General features: G+C 38.1%; 1 protein-coding gene across 6 annotated transcripts in view; it reads right to left on the bottom strand.

Moving 5' to 3' along the window:
* Nucleotides 1–1171: 1171 nt before the first annotated feature.
* The window catches only part of LOC131031066 (protein NUCLEAR FUSION DEFECTIVE 4), a 140336-nt gene continuing 120913 nt past the window's right edge, over nt 1172–20594 (bottom strand). For all 6 annotated transcript variants that reach the window (XM_057962086.2, XM_057962082.2, XM_057962083.2 and 3 more), the window contains 2 exons: nt 1965–2094; nt 1172–1843 (listed from right to left, as the gene is read on the bottom strand). In XM_057962086.2, the coding sequence (XP_057818069.2) occupies nt 1531–1843; nt 1965–2094 (443 nt within the window). In that variant the 3' untranslated portion in view covers nt 1172–1530. The remainder of the gene's footprint in view (nt 1844–1964; nt 2095–20594) is intronic.

Here is a 20594-nt window from a genome sequence, read left to right as displayed (position 1 = left end):
ATGTGTGCATTGTTTCACATGTGCTAAGCTAAATTTTGTATCTAAACATTGAACTAGATATAAATTATATATTTTTCCAATTAAATCCTTTTGCATTTACAATTTCATATTTAACTCTCTCCACAAATGATATATTTTTTGAAACCATAGTCTCATCTCACATTCCTACAGAGATATTTCCCATTGCAAGAGAATCTAAAACGTTTCTTAAATTATATAATATAGTATTTTGGAGGTATAATCTCTCCTTCAATATTTTAGGAAAAAAAGGTATATTTTTGGCATTCTCAATAGATTGAGCACCTAAAGAACTTACCTATCTATTTATTTTTGCTTCCCTTCAACATTGAGTTAAACATTAGCCAAATGCCCAAATTTAGAGTATTTTTTATAGAGAATAAGGAGGCATTCTCATATATTTTAAAACAGGCTTGATTATATACCACTTTTGCATTTGAATGATGTGATGGATGAATTGGTAAGTAGTTTCTCCTATAAACAGTAGGTTCAAGTACCAAACTATTTACCACAGTTTTTTTCAAGTACTGCAAACTAGGTGCATGTTAAGCAAAGGACTCTCCTAGTGTGCATGACATTTTTCATCTTGTCATGGTCCATATCAGTTCAAAACAACCCACTTCTTCTTCTGTTTTTTTGGTTGCTTTTAAGAGTTTCTGTCCATATCAGTTCAAAACAACCCACTTCTTCTGTTTTTTTGGTTGCTTTTAAGAGTTTCTTATTCTTATGGGCTTCTGGTGGGGGGCATAAGAAATTTTCTTCGCAGGTGCTTCTGAGAGAATTTAGAAATAAATTTCTTACGAAAAACCCCGTGGAAGCTAGTATTATTTGGGCTATTTCTGATACTTGGGCCACTGCATCATATAACTACCACTAGATTTTTTTTGGAGTTACTTCAAAAAAGTAAATCTGATGCTATAAAGTTATAAAACCCTTTAAAAGTAAACAACTCCATTATTTAGGATTTCTAAAAAATGTGGTGAAAACAAATAGTTCATTTTATATCTAGGGCTTTTTTCTCATGTATTTTACCTCTATAGTTTTACTTTTATTTTACAAAAGAATGGAGTTCTCTTTTTTTTTCTTTCCTTCTATCTCCGTCAGGGAAGCATTATATCCATGGGGCTAAATATATTGACATCACTGCATACACTGCCAGAAAATATACTTTTGATATTATTAATTTCCAAGATTGCAAAATTCCTTTTGAAAATCAACCAATTTTCAAATTGTCCAGTTTCCCCCCCCCAAAAGCTAGCTGCTATATTCACAAACCATAAATATAAATTATCGATTAATACTCATGATTGGAAAGCAAACTTGTGCTCTGCTATATGGGTGATTAAAATAAGGAAAAGTTAATTTATAGTAGTTCTCTTTTGGTCGTGTCTCTAAAATTTAGACATACTAAAGCTTGGAACTCTAATTACATTGTATTATATTTGTATGCTAGATACTCATCCTCATTTTCAGGGAAAGCATCTGCAATAACATGGATGACTAATTTATTTTCTATGTTGTGTTGCTTAGAACTTTATTGAATTCCTGGTGCTTTGAGTTTGTTGAGTAACATAAAACCTGATATTTTCTATTGTACAGTCTACGTGTACGTTTTATTAACCATAAGCAGGCTAAACAACCAATGAAGCAAATTATAGAAAGGTAAAGCAAAGCAAAACCAAAGCATTGCCAACCATAGCATGTATTTTCCTCCCCATGTGCACTCATGTTTGCAGAATTGCTATGGTATAGAGCAGCTTGTTTGTCATAAAGAACTCCCAGAACTTTTGCTGAAAGTATATATGATCCAATGGTTGGAGTTATCCTGCAAAAATTGGATTGTTTCTAAATTTAGACGGTTCAATGCTATGTGTTACAAGCAAATGAAGCAATTAAATTTCATTGCGAAGACAAAGGATAAAATATGAACAATGTATGAATCTTACCCAATTATCTTGTACAGCATTGCAAATGGCTTTATGCCAAACAATTCTGAGAGAATAGCTGGAGACAGAGTCCAATATGCACCATATGCCATGCCAATAAGTGCTGAACCAATGTAAAGATAAAAGACACCTACACATACAAACAACTATCTTAGAGACAGCCAAAGAAAATCTCCTTAAAGTCCACAGATACCTGTTATATCGTACATTCTCAAGTCTTTATGTACCCAAGTTTTAATCAAACTAAGATTACTAATATTTCGTTCCTCACTCAAACTTCTGCAAATTTGAGCAAAGTGAGATGAGCTTTTTATAGAAAGAAATTTAACATATCTGGAAATGGACTACTTATTCATTGCATCCAAAGTAGATATCCAACATGTAATTATTCAGCTAAGCACGTTTACAAATAAGATATCTGATTATCAAATAATGCAAAAGTATCACTGGTAGAAAATTTGAAACATCCAAAAAATGTTTAAAGTCTATATTATGAATTATGAAATATGAAAATTAATCAAGTTCCATTATGGATCTCTTGCACGGCCCCCTACTTTTAACTCACCATGGGAAAGGCTTCAAAGGGAAACCAGGGCAGACTACCTTTTGTAGTTCGTTTCTGATTCTAACAAGCAGATGAGGGATTCAAGTCGACTGGTAAAGCTTTAAATCATTTAGCTAATTCCTTGGTAATTGAGAAAGGAACATAGAGAGCATGCAATCCATTAAATCTCTAATTGTTGTGGCAGATTTCAAACTTATTATAGATAAGCTCAACAAATATACTACCTCAAGCTCTATGTGTTAAGCATTAAATGGTTTTCTATAGGACATTAATAAGTCAGTACCAATGTTTAATAGGACAACCTAATAATGTTCCGACATGTCCATAGGTTCAACCAATAAGTTTTTAAGTGCTCAACAGATTGCCAAATCTCACTCTTTTGATCGATAAATGGACCTTACTAAAATATGTTTCCTATTAACTGGCCAAATTATCAATTGCATGCAATGACAGAAACTAATGGTGCATATCAGATTAGAGTGTTGGCATTTTTGATGATGTCGTTGTGATTGTCATTGATGGACACACACTTGCTTTGAGATCACTTTTTGTATGTATGAGTTATGCTCAACCAGTGTTTGTTCCAAACCGGTATTATGTATTATAGTCTTTAGACTATCGGTGCTTTGCAGAAAGTGTTTGCCGATCCCAAGTGGTATGAAGACCTCAAGCGGTTCAAGGATCTCAAGCGGTACGAAGGAATTGAAGTGGCAGTTATCATTTTCCCAGTCTTCATTTTTGATAACCGGTAATCGACAAAGTTGTATGAACCGGTAATACTCTGTGATGAGTTACCAACAGGTATTTTTGTGATGAGTTACCATCCACCGACACTTTGACAGTGATTCTGTTCCGTGTTACCAAATGTGTCCAGATGCACTGAACCTAGGAACTTGTAATGTAATCCTATTGGACCGACATGAAATCAGATTCCTTTATAAGGACATCATGTCTAGGGTTTTAGGTGTGGTAGCTGTTAGGGTTTTTTAGTGGTTGATGAGTTTTTGTATGTGCGATCTTAGAAGAGAAGATCGAGTCTGTGTGCTATAACAGAGTGTGGATTTACTGAAGACTGAAGTAATGCTGAAATGCATTAGCAATGAGCTATCATGGATCTAATCAAGTTGACTGTTCTATTTGCTAGATCATTCACTTGTTGATTACTCACATCTTCGATGAGTCTGTAACCCTTAACCAAGTAGGCCTGGCAAAGCCTTTGTAAATCCAATAACAAGGTGGTTCACAATTGTGGATCTAAAATCCTCTCACAAGGTAGTCTTTAATCGGACTTATCTCCTTACAGAGATTGAGATTCCTAACAGGATCTGTTCTGGTAAAGAACATTGTATGACCTTAACTGGTCTGGTTACTATTCTGCAGATAGTTACTTGTGAGTTTCATCTCACCGTGGTTTTTCCCATTTGGGTTTCCACATCAAAATCTCTTGTGTTATGGTGATTGTGCTTCTATGGGTGAATGTCTTATTTGCTATTTGGTTTGCATTTGTGTTAACCGGTTTGTTAGTTAAACTGTTATACCGGTTTACTGCTAAACTGTTTAAGTGTTTAAGTTCAGTATTTTTTGGTATATTGATTCACCCCCCCCTCTTAGTAATCATCAATTGGTATCAGAGCCAACCTTTCTATAAGTTTAACCACTTGGAAAGAGATATGGGGGAATACACTGTGAGGGAACTTACTCATCGGCTCACTCAGACTGAGAAAGCCTATGATGAACTCAAAGTCAAATATAAGGCCTCTCTGGCAAAAAGAAGAGAGCATGCTGAAAAACTGATGGAACTAACTGAAAATAGTTCCTTTGATGAAGCAGACATGGAAGCCCTAGTTGAAGAAGTTGAAAAGATGAATGAGTCTAATGCCAACCTGAGAAGGGAACTTGAAGGACTGACTATCAGGATGTGTCAAGAGCTTGAGAACTGGAGAAACGCTGAAAATCTAGTAAAAGACAAAGATCATGAGATCTCCAAGCTGAAGCAAGAAATCAGTGCACTTACCGCTCATCTCCAAGAGAGCAAAGTGGAAAAAGAGGAAATGCAAGGTGAACTAAACATGGCTATTTCTGAGAATGCAACCTTGAAGGAGTCCAATGCTGCTATTTCCAAAGAACTCACTGAGTCAAAGGAAATACTTGCCAAATTCAATAAGAGCACTGTTAAGCTAGAACAAAAGCTTGAATCAGCAAAACCGGTAAAGAATACCACTGGACTTGGTTTTTCTGGTTATGAAGAAGGTGAGACCTCTAGAACAAAAGATGTAGCATCAAAGAAGCAACCGACATCAAAGGATAAAAGTAAGAAAAAGTTCAAACCTGTTTGCTTTAATTGTCTCAAGGAAGGACATACTGCTAATGTATGTAGAAATAAGGCTTACAATAACTTTCCTTACGTTCTAAACAATAAGCCTAGATCCAATAGATTCAATGGAAATTGTTATGCATGCAACAAGTTTGGGCATAGAGCATTTGAATGTAGGTTTGTCATGCACAACACCGGAAGGTATCCTCAAAGGAGTCAAGGAGTTTTTCCTGAACCCTCTAGGAACCGGAATCCAAACCGGTTTAATACCTATAATCATCAGTCAGGTAGCAGTGGCTATCAAGCGGCAACCGGATGGAGAGCAACCCGTTTGATCTGTCATGGAAATGGTCACACAGCTGCAACATGTAGAAAGAAGAATGGAAACATGAATAATGGACCTTGGAGAGCACCTGGAATAGTTTGCTATCATTGCAACAAACCGGGTCATACAACAAGATTCTACAAAATGAGAAAGAACATATCAGATGACATACTGGTCACTCCAGAAGGAAAGATTGATGTAGAAACTGTTAAAACAGATATGAAGACAACATGGAAGAAGAAACCTGAAGAAGTGTCACAAGAAGAACCGGTTTCTGCACCTAGTGTGGAAGTCGCTGAACCTGCAAACTAAGCTACAGAAAAGATTAGGGGGAAACAAATCAGTGAAATGTTTCGAAACCCCGGTTTACATCGATAAAAGACCTTAACCGGTATGTGATACCTGTCAATTGGCAGAAGACCGGAAATGGTAAAAGGAAAATTAGGGTTTACGCCCTAATGGTGGAGCATTTATTATGGTACGTGAAGAATTCGTTTAAAAGGGATTTTCAAGTCATTTTCACTTATCAATTTGCAAGCGAAGAAGTTTTCAAGTGCAGAGCAACAAAAGGCGATTCGGAGAGATTTCAAAACTTTGAAGAAGAATCAGAAGATAATATCAATCGGTCAAGTATAGAACTCAAAGCGGTAATCCAGCAACCCAAGTAGTGTGTGGCGAAGTGGAATTTGCAAGCCCTAAATCTCGACGTGCGAAGGTATTTTTCGAGTTTCTCTGTTTATCATGGCTTCTGCATCGCACTCTAGTTCTAGTGCACCCATTGATTCAGTTGATTTCATCCAACGGAAGGCAAAATATAATGCCCTATCCCAAATACCTGTTGGCGTTATAGTTGAGGAAGGGATTTCGGATTATATTGACTGTAATATTGAAGACCTAGGATCTCTAGTGATCCATTCTCAGTTAAGCCTATTCTATGGGAAGGACAAGAAGATCAAACCGGAATACAGCATCTTGGAAAAGAAGAAGCTTCACAATGCGGTCTATTTTCTTGAAGAATTTACAGATGATCACATCCGCATCATTTTAAGCAGAGTGCATGGTGACAAAATGTATTTGGAGCGGACACATGACATCACACCGGAAGCGATTCATGCTGTCACCGGTTTCTGTAATGTTGGAGATGTGCCTGTCCTAAGGAAAGTCATTAAGACGGAAATGACCAAGCTCACCGATTCTGTGAGCGACCAATGGGGAATGACCGTCAATACCATCAAGGACGATCTGGTCAAATATGCCTACATGGTGATAGGTTACTGGACATTCCATGCTAGCAGAATTAACTCTGTCTCTGCTGCAGCGGTAAATGCCGCCTATAGGATGATCATGGAAGATGCCTCGTTTGATTTATGCACCTGTATGCAAAGCCAACTTCTAGTGAATCTGAAGTCAATCAAACAGGACAATGCCTTGAAATTTAAATTTGGACAACTATTGGTCGAATTGTTCTTCTAATTCCAAGGCTACTTCCCAGGAGTCGGTGATATTCAGTGGTCTGCTAACCAACTGGTTACCAAGCAAATTAGAGAAAGTCTTCAAGCGATTGGAACCGGTTGTCCTGAAGTCCCGAACAAATACTTTGATGATTTCAAACGCAAGATGAGCCAAAGGGTGAGAATATCTGGTGATATTGTCAAGAAGTATGAAGAGGACATCTGCTTCACCATCAGAGTAGATGAGTGTATAATGGAGGCGGTTGAGCCTAGAAAAGAAAAGGTGGAACCTATGGGATATGAGGTAATGTATGATATGATAGACGGGTATGCTTCTACCCTACTTGCCTCACCGCTTGATCCTAAGAAGAAGAGAACTGACACCTATCTGGAAAGAGTTACACCGGTTGAAGAGCCTTTAGTAAAGAAGGGAAAGGCAGTGCCATCTGTATCGGCACCGGTTACTCTAGCAAGTCCTAAAGTGACCAAGCGGTCACCGGCAAAAAAGAAACCAGAAGTTGCACCCGCCAAGGTATTTGAGAGAAAACGGAAGACAAAAGGCAACACATCAGACTCAGAGGACACAAAATCTGAAGAACAGGCTAAGAAGACTAGGAAAACAAGGAAGAAGACAAAGACAACTAGCAATGAACCGGCATCATCAGCACCGGTAAATATTGATATTTCCTCCTACAAACCTTTGACACATTGTCAAAGAACTATCAAGAATATTAGAAGAAAAGTGCTGAGTGATTTAGTAGATTATTTTGATGATTTCAATGACAATGAGAAAGAGGAAGTAGAACAGGAAGTCATTCAATATTTATGTATTAATGACTGGTCGCCATCAGAAATTAAATCTGTGACACCGGATTCCTTATACAATTCTTTAGATAACAAATGGCGCATTGCCATAGAAAAGAAATAGGAGATAAGAGAGGAAATATTTGCTCAATATTTTCCTGATGTGTCTAATTCTGAACTTTATGAAGTTATGGAAAAATATAAAGGCCTCTTCTTCATGAGAAGAAAAAGACTCTTGTTGCTAGAAGGGAAAGTCCTTGAAGTGGTAAAAGATACCCACTCTCATGCCCAAGCCGCTCTGAGATTGCACCAAGTGTCCGAAGCCAACAAAAGGCTGAACAAGAACCAGAAATTGAAAAACCAGATGAGGTGTATAATAGTGAAGGAGAACAGGTCACTGATCAAATGGACCCTATTGATGTTGATGCTTTGGATGGTGAAAATGTCACCCCAGATACAGCAAAGGACAAAACTGACAAAGAGAAAATGGACAAGGAGAAACAGGACAAAGAAAAGGCTGACAGAGAGCAAGCGGAGAATGAGAAAAAGAAACAACAGGAGGAAAAGAGAAAATAGGAAGATAAGAGGAAACAAACAGAAGAGGAGAAAAAGAGCAAAGAGAAGGAAAAGAGAAAACAAGAAGAGGAGAAGAAGAAACAAGAAGAGGAGAAGAAGAAGGAAGAAGAAAAGAAACAGGAAGAGGAGAAGAAGAAGTAGGAAGAGGAGAAGAAGAAGAAGGAAGAAGAAAAGAAACAGGAAGAGTAGAAGAAGAAGAAGGAAGAAGAAAAGAAACACAAAGAGGAGAAGAGGAAGAAGGAAGAGGAGAAGAAGAAGCAGGAAGAGAAGAAAGGAAGAAGGAAGAAGAGAAAAGAAAGAAAGAAGCAGAGGAGCAAAAGAAGGCAGAAGAAGAAAAGCAAAAAGCCAAGGACAAGGAGGAAGCGGCAAAGAGCGTACAAGCGGAGACCCCAAAGGCAACCGGTAGTAAAGCCAAACCGGCTGATATTACCAGTCCCATTGACCTCCAATCTGCCAAAGAAATGGAGCTGCTGAAAAGCATTAAGCTTGCCCAAGAGCGACTGGAAGCGCTAAGGAGGAAAAAGGAGGAAGGTGTTATTCAAACTGTGGTGGAAACTCTTACCAGTTTGATTCCCAGTACCAATCTCCCAAGTATTGATTCCTCTCTAACTCAACTGAAACTACTATGCACAGTTGTAGAGGACCAGGTGCAATGCCTGGAAGATGTTGCTGAAGCCAGTGCACAAAAGAAGCATCAAAAGGCTCTGAACACTGCCTTAGTGAAGAAGTCAAATGAGCTCCGGTCAGAACTTCAGAAGGCACAGAAGGACATAAGAGATGCTATGGATGACGGGAATCTACTGCTCAGTAAGATTAGTCAACCCGATCTATTTTGTGATGATGTGCTTGCACAGAAGGAGAAGCTGCAATCTGACCTGCAAGCATATATAAGCACCTTCAAAATGCCCTATGATTCCTTCACCACATTTGGGCAAACCGTTCACCGGTTTTAACTCCAGACTGCAAGAATAGAGTTAGAGATCAGCAACCGGACACGAGATCTGTAGGAACTTCAACTGGTTCTACTACCACGACTGCAAATACTTCAAAAGTGTTATCTCAATCTGGATGCCTTAACGGTAACTCAAGAAATGAGTACCTTGGATGCCATGGAGGAACAGGTTTTCCAGATGCAAACGGAAAGTAAGGTTGCTACCTCATTGCTTGAGTCATGGTCTTTATCCATGAAGACATTTATGCAAGACTTTAAATCAGTTTTTGACAAGTTTCACTCTTTATTGTCATAAACACTTATTATTTTAATGATAATGGAAACGGGGGTTATTCAGTTGAACTTTGTCATTGTTGGCAAAGGGGGAGTAGTATTCTGTATTTAAAATTTTGATGCATGTTATGTATACTTTCATGTTTATCTCTGTAAGAGAGTAGTATACATTGTATTTTTTTGCAAAAGGGGTAGTGTATATGCTTAGGGGGAGTAATTTTGATTATGGCATTTTTTTTTGTTGTAAAACACTTAGATGTCAAATTTTTTCCTAAGTGTTGCCATCAATGCCAAAGGGGGAGATTGTTGGCATTTTTGATGATATCGTTGTGATTTTCATTGATGGACACACACTTGCTTTGAGATCACTTTTTGTATGTATGAGTTATGCTCAACCGGTATTTGTTCCAAACCGGTATTATGTATTATAGTCTTTAGACTATCGGTGTTTTGTAGAAAGTGTTTACCGATCCCAAGCGGTATGAAGACCTCAAGCGGTTCGAGGATCTCAAGCGGTACGAAGAAACTGAAGTGGCAGTTATCATTTTCCCAGTCTTCATTTTTGATAACCGGTAATTGGTAAAGTTGTATGAACCGGTAATACTTTGTGATGAGTTACCAACTGGTATTTTTGTGATGAGTTACCATCCACCGACACTTTGACGGTGATTCTGTGCCGTGTTACCAAATGTGTCCAGATGCATTGAACCTAGGAACTTGCAATGTAATCCTATTGGATCGACATGAAATCAAATTCCTTTATAAGGACATCATGTCTAGGGTTTTAGGTGTGGTCGCTGTTAGGGTTTTTGAGTGGTTGATGAGTTTTTGTATGTGTGATCTTAGAAGAGAAGATCGAGTCTGTGTGCTGTAACAGAGTGTGGATTTATTGAAGACTAAAGTAATGCTGAAATGCATTAGCAATGAGCTATCATGGATCTAATCAAGCTGACTGTGCTATTTGCTAGATCATTCACTTGTTGATTACTCACATCTTCGACGAGTCTGTAACCCTTAACCGGGTAGGATTGGCAAAGCCTTTGTAAATCCTCTAACAAGGTGGTTCACAACTGTGGATCTGAAATCCTCTCACAAGGTAGTCTTTAATCGGACTTATCTCCTTACAGAGATTGAGATTCCTAACAGGATCTGTTCTAGTAAAGAACATTGTATGACCTTAACCAGTCTGACCTTAACCGGTCTGGTTACTATTCTGCAGATAGTTACTTGTGAGTTACATCTCACCGTGGTTTTTCCCAATTGGGTTTCCACATCAAAATCTCGTGTTATGGTGATTGTGCTTCTATGGGTGAATGCCTTATTTGCTGTTTGGTTTGCATTTGTGTTAACCGGTTTGTTAGTTAAACTATTATACCGGTTTACTGCTAAACTGTTTAAGTGTTTAAGTTTAGTATTTTTTGGTATACTAATTCACCCCCCCCTCTTAGTAGTCATCATAGAGTACCAGATATAACACAATAGAAGCTTTATAAAAATATAATTTGCTTAAATGCAGGTAGATCAAGAAAGAACATGACAAGACCAGATGCTTTCCCTAATCTATCATTATTCAATATGAAGGGAGAAAACAGCTTTGATAATAACCGACAATAGTTGGCCCTCTTATATTAAATAAAGGCAGATAGAGAAAGTGCCTAATCTTGGCTGGGTCTGCCTTAATCTACTTGGATGTAACCAAACTCTATTTGAATAAAGTTTCTATTGTGTTATATTTTGTTAGTCTATCTGGTATGCACTATTAGTTTCTATCATTGTACACAATTGATACTTCAGCCATATTAATAGTAAACATTAGCACTGTTACCTACACAAAGACGGTAACACAAAGACAGGTTGAATTCTCCAAGAAATCAGCTTCGATCAATATACTTATTTGCCAACACAGGAAAGATGGAACCATAAATGGGTAAGCCTACCAATGATGAGGATTCATAGGCCATACTATAGACCTTAGCATAGGACTTATTTTATTATTCTATTAGTTTATCATATTTTATTTCATCCTATGTAAAAGGTAAAACCGTAAAAGTTAAGAAGTTAGTTTCCTAGTTGTTAGGAGGTTAGCTTTAGTTAGTTAATCTAACGATGGGTTAATAGAGAAAGAGGAGTTCAGGGGAGTGATTGAAAGATTAGTAGCTATGGAAGAAGGAATGGTGATTGGAGAAGAAACGAAAAAATGGAATGGTATAGCAAAGAATAGAGTGAAAGAAAGTGGGTTATCTTTTACTAAATATACCCTATTCATCGATGCAATGATGAAATATGTGAATCGTTAAATTAGTGCATTAATAGTGTAGACCGGAAAATAGACTATAGACACTGGTCTGGAAACATAAGAAAGTCACTAGGTAACTAGGACTAAGGGCTAAGACTAAGGCAATAGATAGAAGATATACATGAAAAGGAGATATAAGGAATGTATATTTCATGTTAAGCTATTAATATAAAGGAATCTATCTTGCTGCTCTAATATTCTGTATGATATTTCTTTTCGATTAAGTAGTTAGATGATTCATCTAGTTGCAGCCTCAATAGGACCATCTCTAAGGTTAAAGACTACAACTAGCAAAAATCTTTTTGGAACAAAACTCCAGTATGTCTCCTTCAAATTTCCTGCTAACATTGGTTTTGTTGCTGGGACCCTGGTTAAGTTCTATTGGGGTATTGTCAGGAACAAATTTTTTAAAAACATAATCAATATTGGATCACAAGAAGAACAGGGAAGAAGATAAACTGGTAAAAACTGTGTCTTTTTGACATTTGCCCTGTGAGAGGGGGTCAACCGCCAAGAGGATGGGGAATGGAAAAGGGGAGAAAGTATCCAGAAAAGAAAGAAGAGATGTGACTATTGAGTGAACCAATCAGATAAACAACATGGGAGGCAATATAGAAGTACTGGAAGACCAGATCAAAAACACCTATTACAAAAGGAGATAACAAGAAGTTAAGAGAGATCAAGGAGCAAACAAAACCAAGAAGAATAGACATGATGGCCAGCCTCAATGGAGAAGAGAGGAGATTAAGACAAACCTTGGAAAGAGAGAAAAGAAAAAATTGATGATATAGCACGCCAATAAGGGTGTTGTTGAGTATGCTGATGTGGGTGCAACTGGAATAAAGAGAAAGAAAGAGAAGAGACAGGAACTGGAAGAAGGTACTTCAAAAGATCTGGACTTAAAATTTTATCAGATGCAAGAAATGGTAACTGATATGCAAACAACAATTGAAAGATTTGATAAAAAAAAGTCGTTGACAAGGTCTAGTAGTAGCAATATGGCTCCTACCTTGCCACACACCTCAAAGGATTTTAGTAATGTCACAGTCCAGTTAGATGACAGGTTCAAGGTACAGCAGACACTGGAGAGAAAGCCATTCTGGACTGATGAGCACTTAGAGGAACTAGTTAATTTAATTGTGAAAAGATTAAGAGAAGATAAGAAAGAGGAAGAAGGAATTAATCATAAGATTAACGAAGAGTTGTGGCCAAGAGAAATGTCTTTTACAAATCGAAGAATGAAGAGAGGTCTTGAAGAGACATTACCAAAACCCATCCCTAGCCAACTATAAGAGCATGAGAATTGAAATAGAAGAGACACCAAAAGAGAAGGTAGAAGAAAGAAGAGGAGAAGAGTAGGAGCAAGCACAAGTGAATAGTAAGCAGGAGATACCTTGAAGTGAGATCCTAGGAGAGGATTACTTTGACATAAGGTTAAAGAGAGATAAGGGTAGGGAAAATAAGCCCCAAAACAACAATCCCAGACAAGAGAAACAACCACCAAAGAAGATACCGGTAAATAATCCAGTAGTTCATTTACAGTTATCAAGCAATCCCAGAAAAAACCCTAGTAATATGAATACTACAATCAAGATCCCCATACTTGGAATAGATACCACTGATGCCGAGCAGCATTGCTTCATCTTAGAATCTATTTGGGAAAATACTGGGAAATTCCTGGATAAAGATAGATTACTAGATCTTGTCAAATCAGTAAGTGATGAAGAATTATAATGGTATGTAAAGAACTACCCAAAAAACTTAAGAAAAGTCAGAATTCCTATTGAATATTGGGACACCAAAAGTCCCCACATCACAAAGATGCGGAACTTAACACAAGGATCATCCTCTGTTAAGGAGTATGATAGGAGGTTCAAAAAAGTATGCAGAAAATTAGAAGAGCCTTTGTCAAAAAAAGAGAAGATTGAATGGTTCAATTCCGGGTTCGACCAAGCCATAAGAACCTGTTTGGATGAAAGGGACTTCCAAAAATATACAAACCTGATCCAAAAGGCCTACTGAATAGAGGCCCAGACCTAGAGGAAACCAATAAAGGATTACCACACAAAATTATTGGAAAATCTGCAAGAACAAGTAAAGAAACTAACCATACAGCAAAAAATAAGGGCAGCAAGGCCTCAACGAATTTGATGCATCACTGTAACAGAGGACACATCTGGAAGGACTATCCTAAGGACTGAGCAGAGCAGACACTTGTTGCCACTAAAATAGTCAAGCAAAACACATTGTATTGTGTCTGCTGTCAGGATTGGGACCTACACCTTACCGAGGACTATCCTAGACATCGACCTCTAACCCGGAATGGAGGGAATGGGTGCTGTTCAAATCGAGGTTGCAGTCAGGAGAATAGAGATGATGCCAGCTACCAGATCCCTGCATGGCAGGATAACCGGGATGCTTGTGCAGCACAAGGCAATCAAAGATATCAAGATGATACTTACCGGGGAGGTTGAGAAAATAGAAGGAGAAACGATGCCACATGTTTCAACTGTGGGAAAATAGGACGTTATGTCTCAAAATGTTGGGCTGAAAAGGGGCTTAAATGTACATTTTGTGGAGGAGAAGATCATACGATGTTCAACTATGAAAAATCTAAAGAATTATACAAATACATTGACAAACCTTCCCGGAGTGATAAGTTATAGAGGGGAGCTAGAATAATCCAGAGAGCACCACCTTAAGGGATCAAAAATTGCCATAGGATGGATGTATGGACCTCTGACACTTCATAAGAAGACAATTTAGGAGAAGAACTAATCAAGAGGAGGAAGAAGAAAAGCACAAATAAGAAGAAAGCACATCTTGTCACTAGGCAAAGGATAGATACCGAAAAAGGAAGGAAGAAGTCATGGATGGAAGAGGGCTCAAAAACTTACTATGGCCTAGAGAAAGAAAGAGAAGTAGAAGAAGAATCTGCCTTGTTTCAACCAAATAAAAGACAACATGATAAGGTGGTGGAGGAAGCAAAGAAAACAATCAAACAACAACTACAAGAGGAAGTATCTTGTTTCATGGAATAGGATGTCCGAACCCTAAAAAAGTTGACCACAGTAATAAGGAATAATAACTTAGTCGACAAGTTGAAGCAACTAGGAAAGTACTGGAGTAAGAAGCCTCAAGTCAACCATCTGTCACAAGATCGGAATTGGAAAAATGGTCCATTATTCTTTGATGTTCAGCTAAATGACCACAAAGTGAAATACTTGATGGTGGATTTAGGAGCAGACTTGAACATTATACAATCCACAACACGGGAGAAACTGGGCAGTCCAAAACTAGTGAAAACCCCTATGAACATAAGCCTAGTAGACGGATCTGGAATTAATACATTAGGCACATGGAAGAGCGTAGAGGTGAATGTGAAAGGTATCAAACAATGTGCCTACTTTGAGGTCGTCTAGATGAAAGAACCCTTTAATACATTCCGGGCATTACTAGGACTGAGATGGTTCCAATGGCATAATTGATTCAAGAGTTGAAAAAATTTCTTTTGCCGATACCTAACAAATACTGCACATCCCACTAATGATTGAAGATAGATCATACATAGAACCACGTCACTCTAACCAATCAGTCTATCAAGTATCTAACCCCACCCACACACTATATGGATTCAATAGGGTATGTGTGATCAAAAGTCACACTCCCACCACCTCTGACCAGATTGAGGACATCCTAAAGAAAAAGAACATCAAACAGGGCATCTCTGATATCAAGCTTCCAAGATTCTCTGGAGTAGGCAATGTTATAGAATATATTACAACTATGGAGAAGACATTCTCGTTAGAGTCATTAGGAATGGCGACACTCCAATATGCACACCTATGCAACGCTACTTGTTGGTGGAAACACATAAGCATAACATTTTGTATTGGCATGCTTTTAACATTGTTATCAAAGCCCAACATAGACAGTAGGGGAATACCTAGCATTCCCAAACATGAAGATATCATCCCCTTGGAGGATCACCTCTACAATTGTGTGGTAACCTGGCCTAAAGACAGTGAGTATGATCACTGCCTATACATACAACTCTTTTATTGGACCCTAACACCAATAGCCTAGACTTGGTACATTAATCAAGAAAGGAGACCAAAAACTAAGGATTGAGATATAGTATGCACAGATATTGATCACGTATTCTCCTTCCGGGACAATAATGAAAGAATCCAGCAAGCTGTATTTAGGATCAAGGATATCATATTTGAATCAGTTCCAAAAAATATATCTCTTGATCCCAACCCTCCACCTCGAAGTGAGGGTGTGTAGAAATTAGTTGAATAGATAGACAAACAGACACAACCAATCCATAACCGATGCAATACAATTCATGCAGATGAAGTGGATCCCAAGATAAACATTGAAGTAGGAGAAGGAGAACGAACAATAGAACTATAATAAGATTCAGGAATCCATTACCACAGCCAACCTATCAAACTTTGGGAGGAAAAAATTGCTACAACAGGGAGCCCAAAAATGGCAAAGATGGGAGACTATTAGGATGAAGCTACTGTGGGAGTTGTTACGAAACTCTTGATAGAATATGAAGAATTTTTTCCCCATACATTCACTGAGACAAAGGGCATTAAAGATGAAGTTCGAACTATGAAGATACAGCTTAAAGAAGGCGCCAAACCAATCCGGAACAGACCATATTGCCTAAACCCTAACATGTAGCAAAAAGTCAAAATTGAATTGGATAAAATATGGGTAGCAGGAATAATCAATCTAGTGGAGGATTCCAAATGGATAAGCCCACTGGTGATCCAAAATAAAAAGATAGGAGACATCCGGGTGTGCGTAGACTTTTGTGAACTCAATAAGGCTTACTTACACAATCCCTTCCCCATGCCCTTTTTTGAGGAAATCCTTGAAATAGTTGCTAGAAGAGAAATCTACTCATTCATTGATGGATTCTCTAGATATCATCAGGTTTGGATAATAGAACAAGGCCAACTTGAAACCACTTTTTCTATATAATGGGGCTCATTCATGTATACAATAGTGCCCTTTGGGCTCAAGAACGCACTAACAATATTCAATCGAATAATGGTAAATGTTATGACCATTTCACACATCACCCCATCAAAATGGGGACCCCCCTCTTTTGCTTCCAGCAGTAGCAGTCAGTTGGTCAAGTGGTTAGGTCTCGAGGTTAGACTCCAAAGTGAAGTTTCCTTTGTCTAAGGCTTTATCGACCTTAATAAGCTAAGGATGATTTTCATAGATTAAGAAATGTGTAGAAGGATTGAGATCATTAATGTCACCTCGCACTAGGTTGATTAGGGTTTGAGATTGGGGTTTGCATCAATTGTGTTGAAACATTAGGATCTAGTGTGAAGAAACCTTAAGTGGCTAATACATGGAGTATTGAATCAAGATTTGAAAATTTGCCAAATTTAGTCTCAAAATCTTGATAAAGCTTTGGGTTGGAAATGATTTGCAAAAGTCACCTAATTGGTCGACTAAAGAAGTGAATTGCAAAGCTCATTAAGTTGGTTGATCAAGTGTTGACTTGCAAAGGTCTTGCAATGATACCTCAAATTGCCGCCAAGTTTAGAGATGGCAAAGGTCATCAAAATTTCCGCCTTGATCTTGTACTCGCAATGGTCTTTCAAAATACCACCAAGGTGAGGAATTGCAATGGTGCCTTGAAATTCCGCCATCTTGATTAACTTGCACTGGGTTCCTCAAATGCTGCCTAGGTGTTGTGTTGCAGTGCCTCTTCAAAATCCGACTTGATGCTAATCCTGCAATACAACCTCAATTTTCCACCTAGGAGATGGAAAGCAAAGGTAAGTTAGAAATCCGACCAAGTATTGAAGTTGCAAAGGTGATAATGAACATCGCCAAGATCAACAATTGCAAAGGTTGTGTAAAAAGCCTATCCAAGGTTTGATTGCAATGGTATCCCCAAATGCCACCTCCATCATGTCTTTCAAAGGTGTCAAAGAAAAGTCGCCTTAAACATGAAATTGCAAAGTCAAGAGAATTCAACTTGGAGATTGAGATACAAAGCTACATCAAATCTTCCCCTTCAAGCAAAACTTGCAATGGTGCCTTGAAATGCCGCCTAGGTGTTGTGTTGCAATGCCTCTTCAAAAATCCGACTTGATCTTAAGTTGCAATGCTCCTTCAAAAAGCTGATCCAAGTATTACTTGCAAAGGGGGGTTAAAATTTCGACTTAGTGATTGACTTGCAAAGGTCATTGAAATAGCCAACTTGATCTCAACTTGCAATGACCCCTTAAATTTCCGCCCAAGGCATTAGTATGCAATGGTCATCAAAATATCCGCCTTGATCTCAACTTGCAATGACCCCCCAAAATGCCGCCTTGGTATGAAATTGCAATGATGCCTTGAGGAGTCCGATTTGATGATAAATTGCAATGATCAATTAAAAAACCACCAAAGTTTGAAGGATCAAAAAAAATTAAGAATTATGAGTAAAATGTAAGTCGGCCTTAAGAACAATGAAAAGTTCTTTTTAATACATGCAAGTTGGCCTAGGGAGATTTAAAATGAGGAGACACACCCCTAAACACCAAAGCCTATATAAGATGGTGGTGATCTTCATTCTAAGGCATCAATCAAAGCAATCAATTACAAGTAGCTCTGCAATCCAAGGAGACAGCGAACTTCACAAGGCAACATAAAGATTTATAATCAAGAAGGGCGAATTTGTCTTCATTAGCAAGGCGAATTTGATCATTGGACATTTGTAAGAAGGGCGAAATCAATTCAACATTCAGATACTCATCTCTGAATTCAGGATTTTAAAGCAGCGATTGTGATAAGGAAGGAGACATCAACTTGAAGATCAATGTTCAGATTTTTTATCCCTGAAAGGCGAATTTCTCTACATCAACAAGGCGAATTTGATCTTTTCATAACTGCAAGAAGGGCGATTTGTCTCTACAAGCAGCAATTTTAATAAAAGGTTTGATCATTTCATTGATCAAACACTCATCTACAAGAGGGTGGATTTATTTACAAGCAGCGATTTTGGATAAAAGGTTTGATCAATTCATTGATCAAACATACATTGACAAGGAGAGTGGAATTGATTTGAAGACCACTATTCTGATTTTAAGAGCATTTTCAGATCAAAATCTGTGTGTAAACAATCCTACATCTGCATATAAAAGGTGGAATAAGGTCGAATCAGACCTTAACATTTGGTAGACTGTCATTTGTAAGAACGAATTCCTATGCAAAACACCTTTACAAACCCTAGGATCTGATAAATTGCTATAAAGGATTGAAGGATTAAGCTCATTTTATTATTTTCAGGTCTGATTTTGTCCTAGAGCTGTAGCTTTCAGGTTTTAGTGAAGGTTTTGTTTGCCTTAGCAAAGGTAAGATAAGGTGTTGATCAAATTGGATATAAAAAATACTCTTATCTATCCCTTAAAACTACAAGGGTCACATCCATTTGGTAACAAACTTATATTGTTTGCAGGTCAATGACTGAAGCGAAAGCACGAGGAAACAAGAGGCAAGTCCAGATGAAGAACGAATTCAAAGATGCACTCTTTGAAACCAAGCTTAACTCCAAATGGCGGAAGGTTGGAGACACCAACTTCGGACACACTGACATGGAGGATTTTCAAGACCGAGTGTTTGGTAGAGGCAAGTGCACCACTTCAAAGATGGTGAAGAAGCTCACAAGGAATGGCATTGCTCACATTGCAAGTTTCCCACAAGTAGTGCAATGTAGTGAATTGGTCCTAGAATGCACAAGACACTATGACTCAGAGAGGAGAATTATAATAGCACCAGATGGGAGCAAGATAGCATACCTCACCAAGCTATCTATAGCCAAATTATTCAATGTGCCCACATATGACAAGCTAATTTACAAGAGCAAGGATGATGCACTAGCACTATATCAAAGCAAACCAGACATATGCGATGATATCCTCAACAAGAATTGGGTCATAGAACCATGGAGTAGTATTAAGAGAGTACCCAAGAAGATGCTCCTCAAATCGGATTTCAAGGAAGGAATAGCTGAGCTCATAATGATGCTGAACCGGGTCATGGGAACCCCACAATCGGCATCCTACGACTCTTGGATGTGGTACTACATAGAAGAAGTAACTAAAGGTGCCAACATAATCAATTGGGCTAAGATAGTTAGTGATAATCTACATGAGCAGTTGAGGAATGTTGAGCAAACTAAGACATTTTATATGAGCTCATACTTGATATACATTTTGGCAAGATATGGGAAACACAAAGGTTTGAATAATAAAGCACTTGTTGGACCAGTAGAAGGACAAATGCTCTCATATGATGCATATCCACAATTGCAATTAAGGAATAGTGTTGCTCATTTCAGAATGGTGAATGATGCATTCACCATGCACATTGTGAGGAGATTGCAAGGAGCCACTCATATGAGACCATCCAAGGGAGTCAATGAACCTGATAAAGAAGTATGGATGTTGGTATACTCAATTTCCAAAATTCACATATTTGAGGATACAAGGGTGTTCTTCACATGCTTATCGACTACCAAGATATCCTACTAACAAGATGGTGTTGTTAGAAGTGTCCAGACAATTGCTAGAATATGATGCAATCAAGAAGAAAAGGAAGAAAGCAAAGACTACTTTCCTAGTCATGGTGGGAAAATCACTTGAAACATGTCCTACCTTATTAGCAGCACAAGTAGCGGAGGAAGAAGTACAATACTATAATCTTAGGATTCACACCTCAAGGAGCAATTTTGATCCCTATCATAACATCCCTATCTTAGGTTTCCCCACATCATACATGTAGAAGATCATTGGGCTAATGCAGCTGACGATTTGGAGATAAGAGAAAGAACATACTCAAGATTCTCTCTCAAATTGATCAGACAAACAAGAGTATTGTGGGTGTTGGTGGCAATATTGTACACGGAAATAAAACGAGTTAATTAAGTTGTAATTGTGTTGGTTAGTTGGCAACTGAGGGGTGGTAGTTGCAGTGCGACGGTTGGTGCTCGCACCCCCTCGGCATCTTTATATACTTCCGAATGTAACTTGGGAGGACAATTATGAATG

The sequence above is a fragment of the Cryptomeria japonica genome, chromosome 5 (genome assembly GCF_030272615.1).
Source record: "Cryptomeria japonica chromosome 5, Sugi_1.0, whole genome shotgun sequence".
NCBI classification, from domain to species: Eukaryota; Viridiplantae; Streptophyta; class Pinopsida; order Cupressales; family Cupressaceae; genus Cryptomeria; species Cryptomeria japonica.
This window is presented reverse-complemented; position numbering and strand designations above follow the sequence as displayed.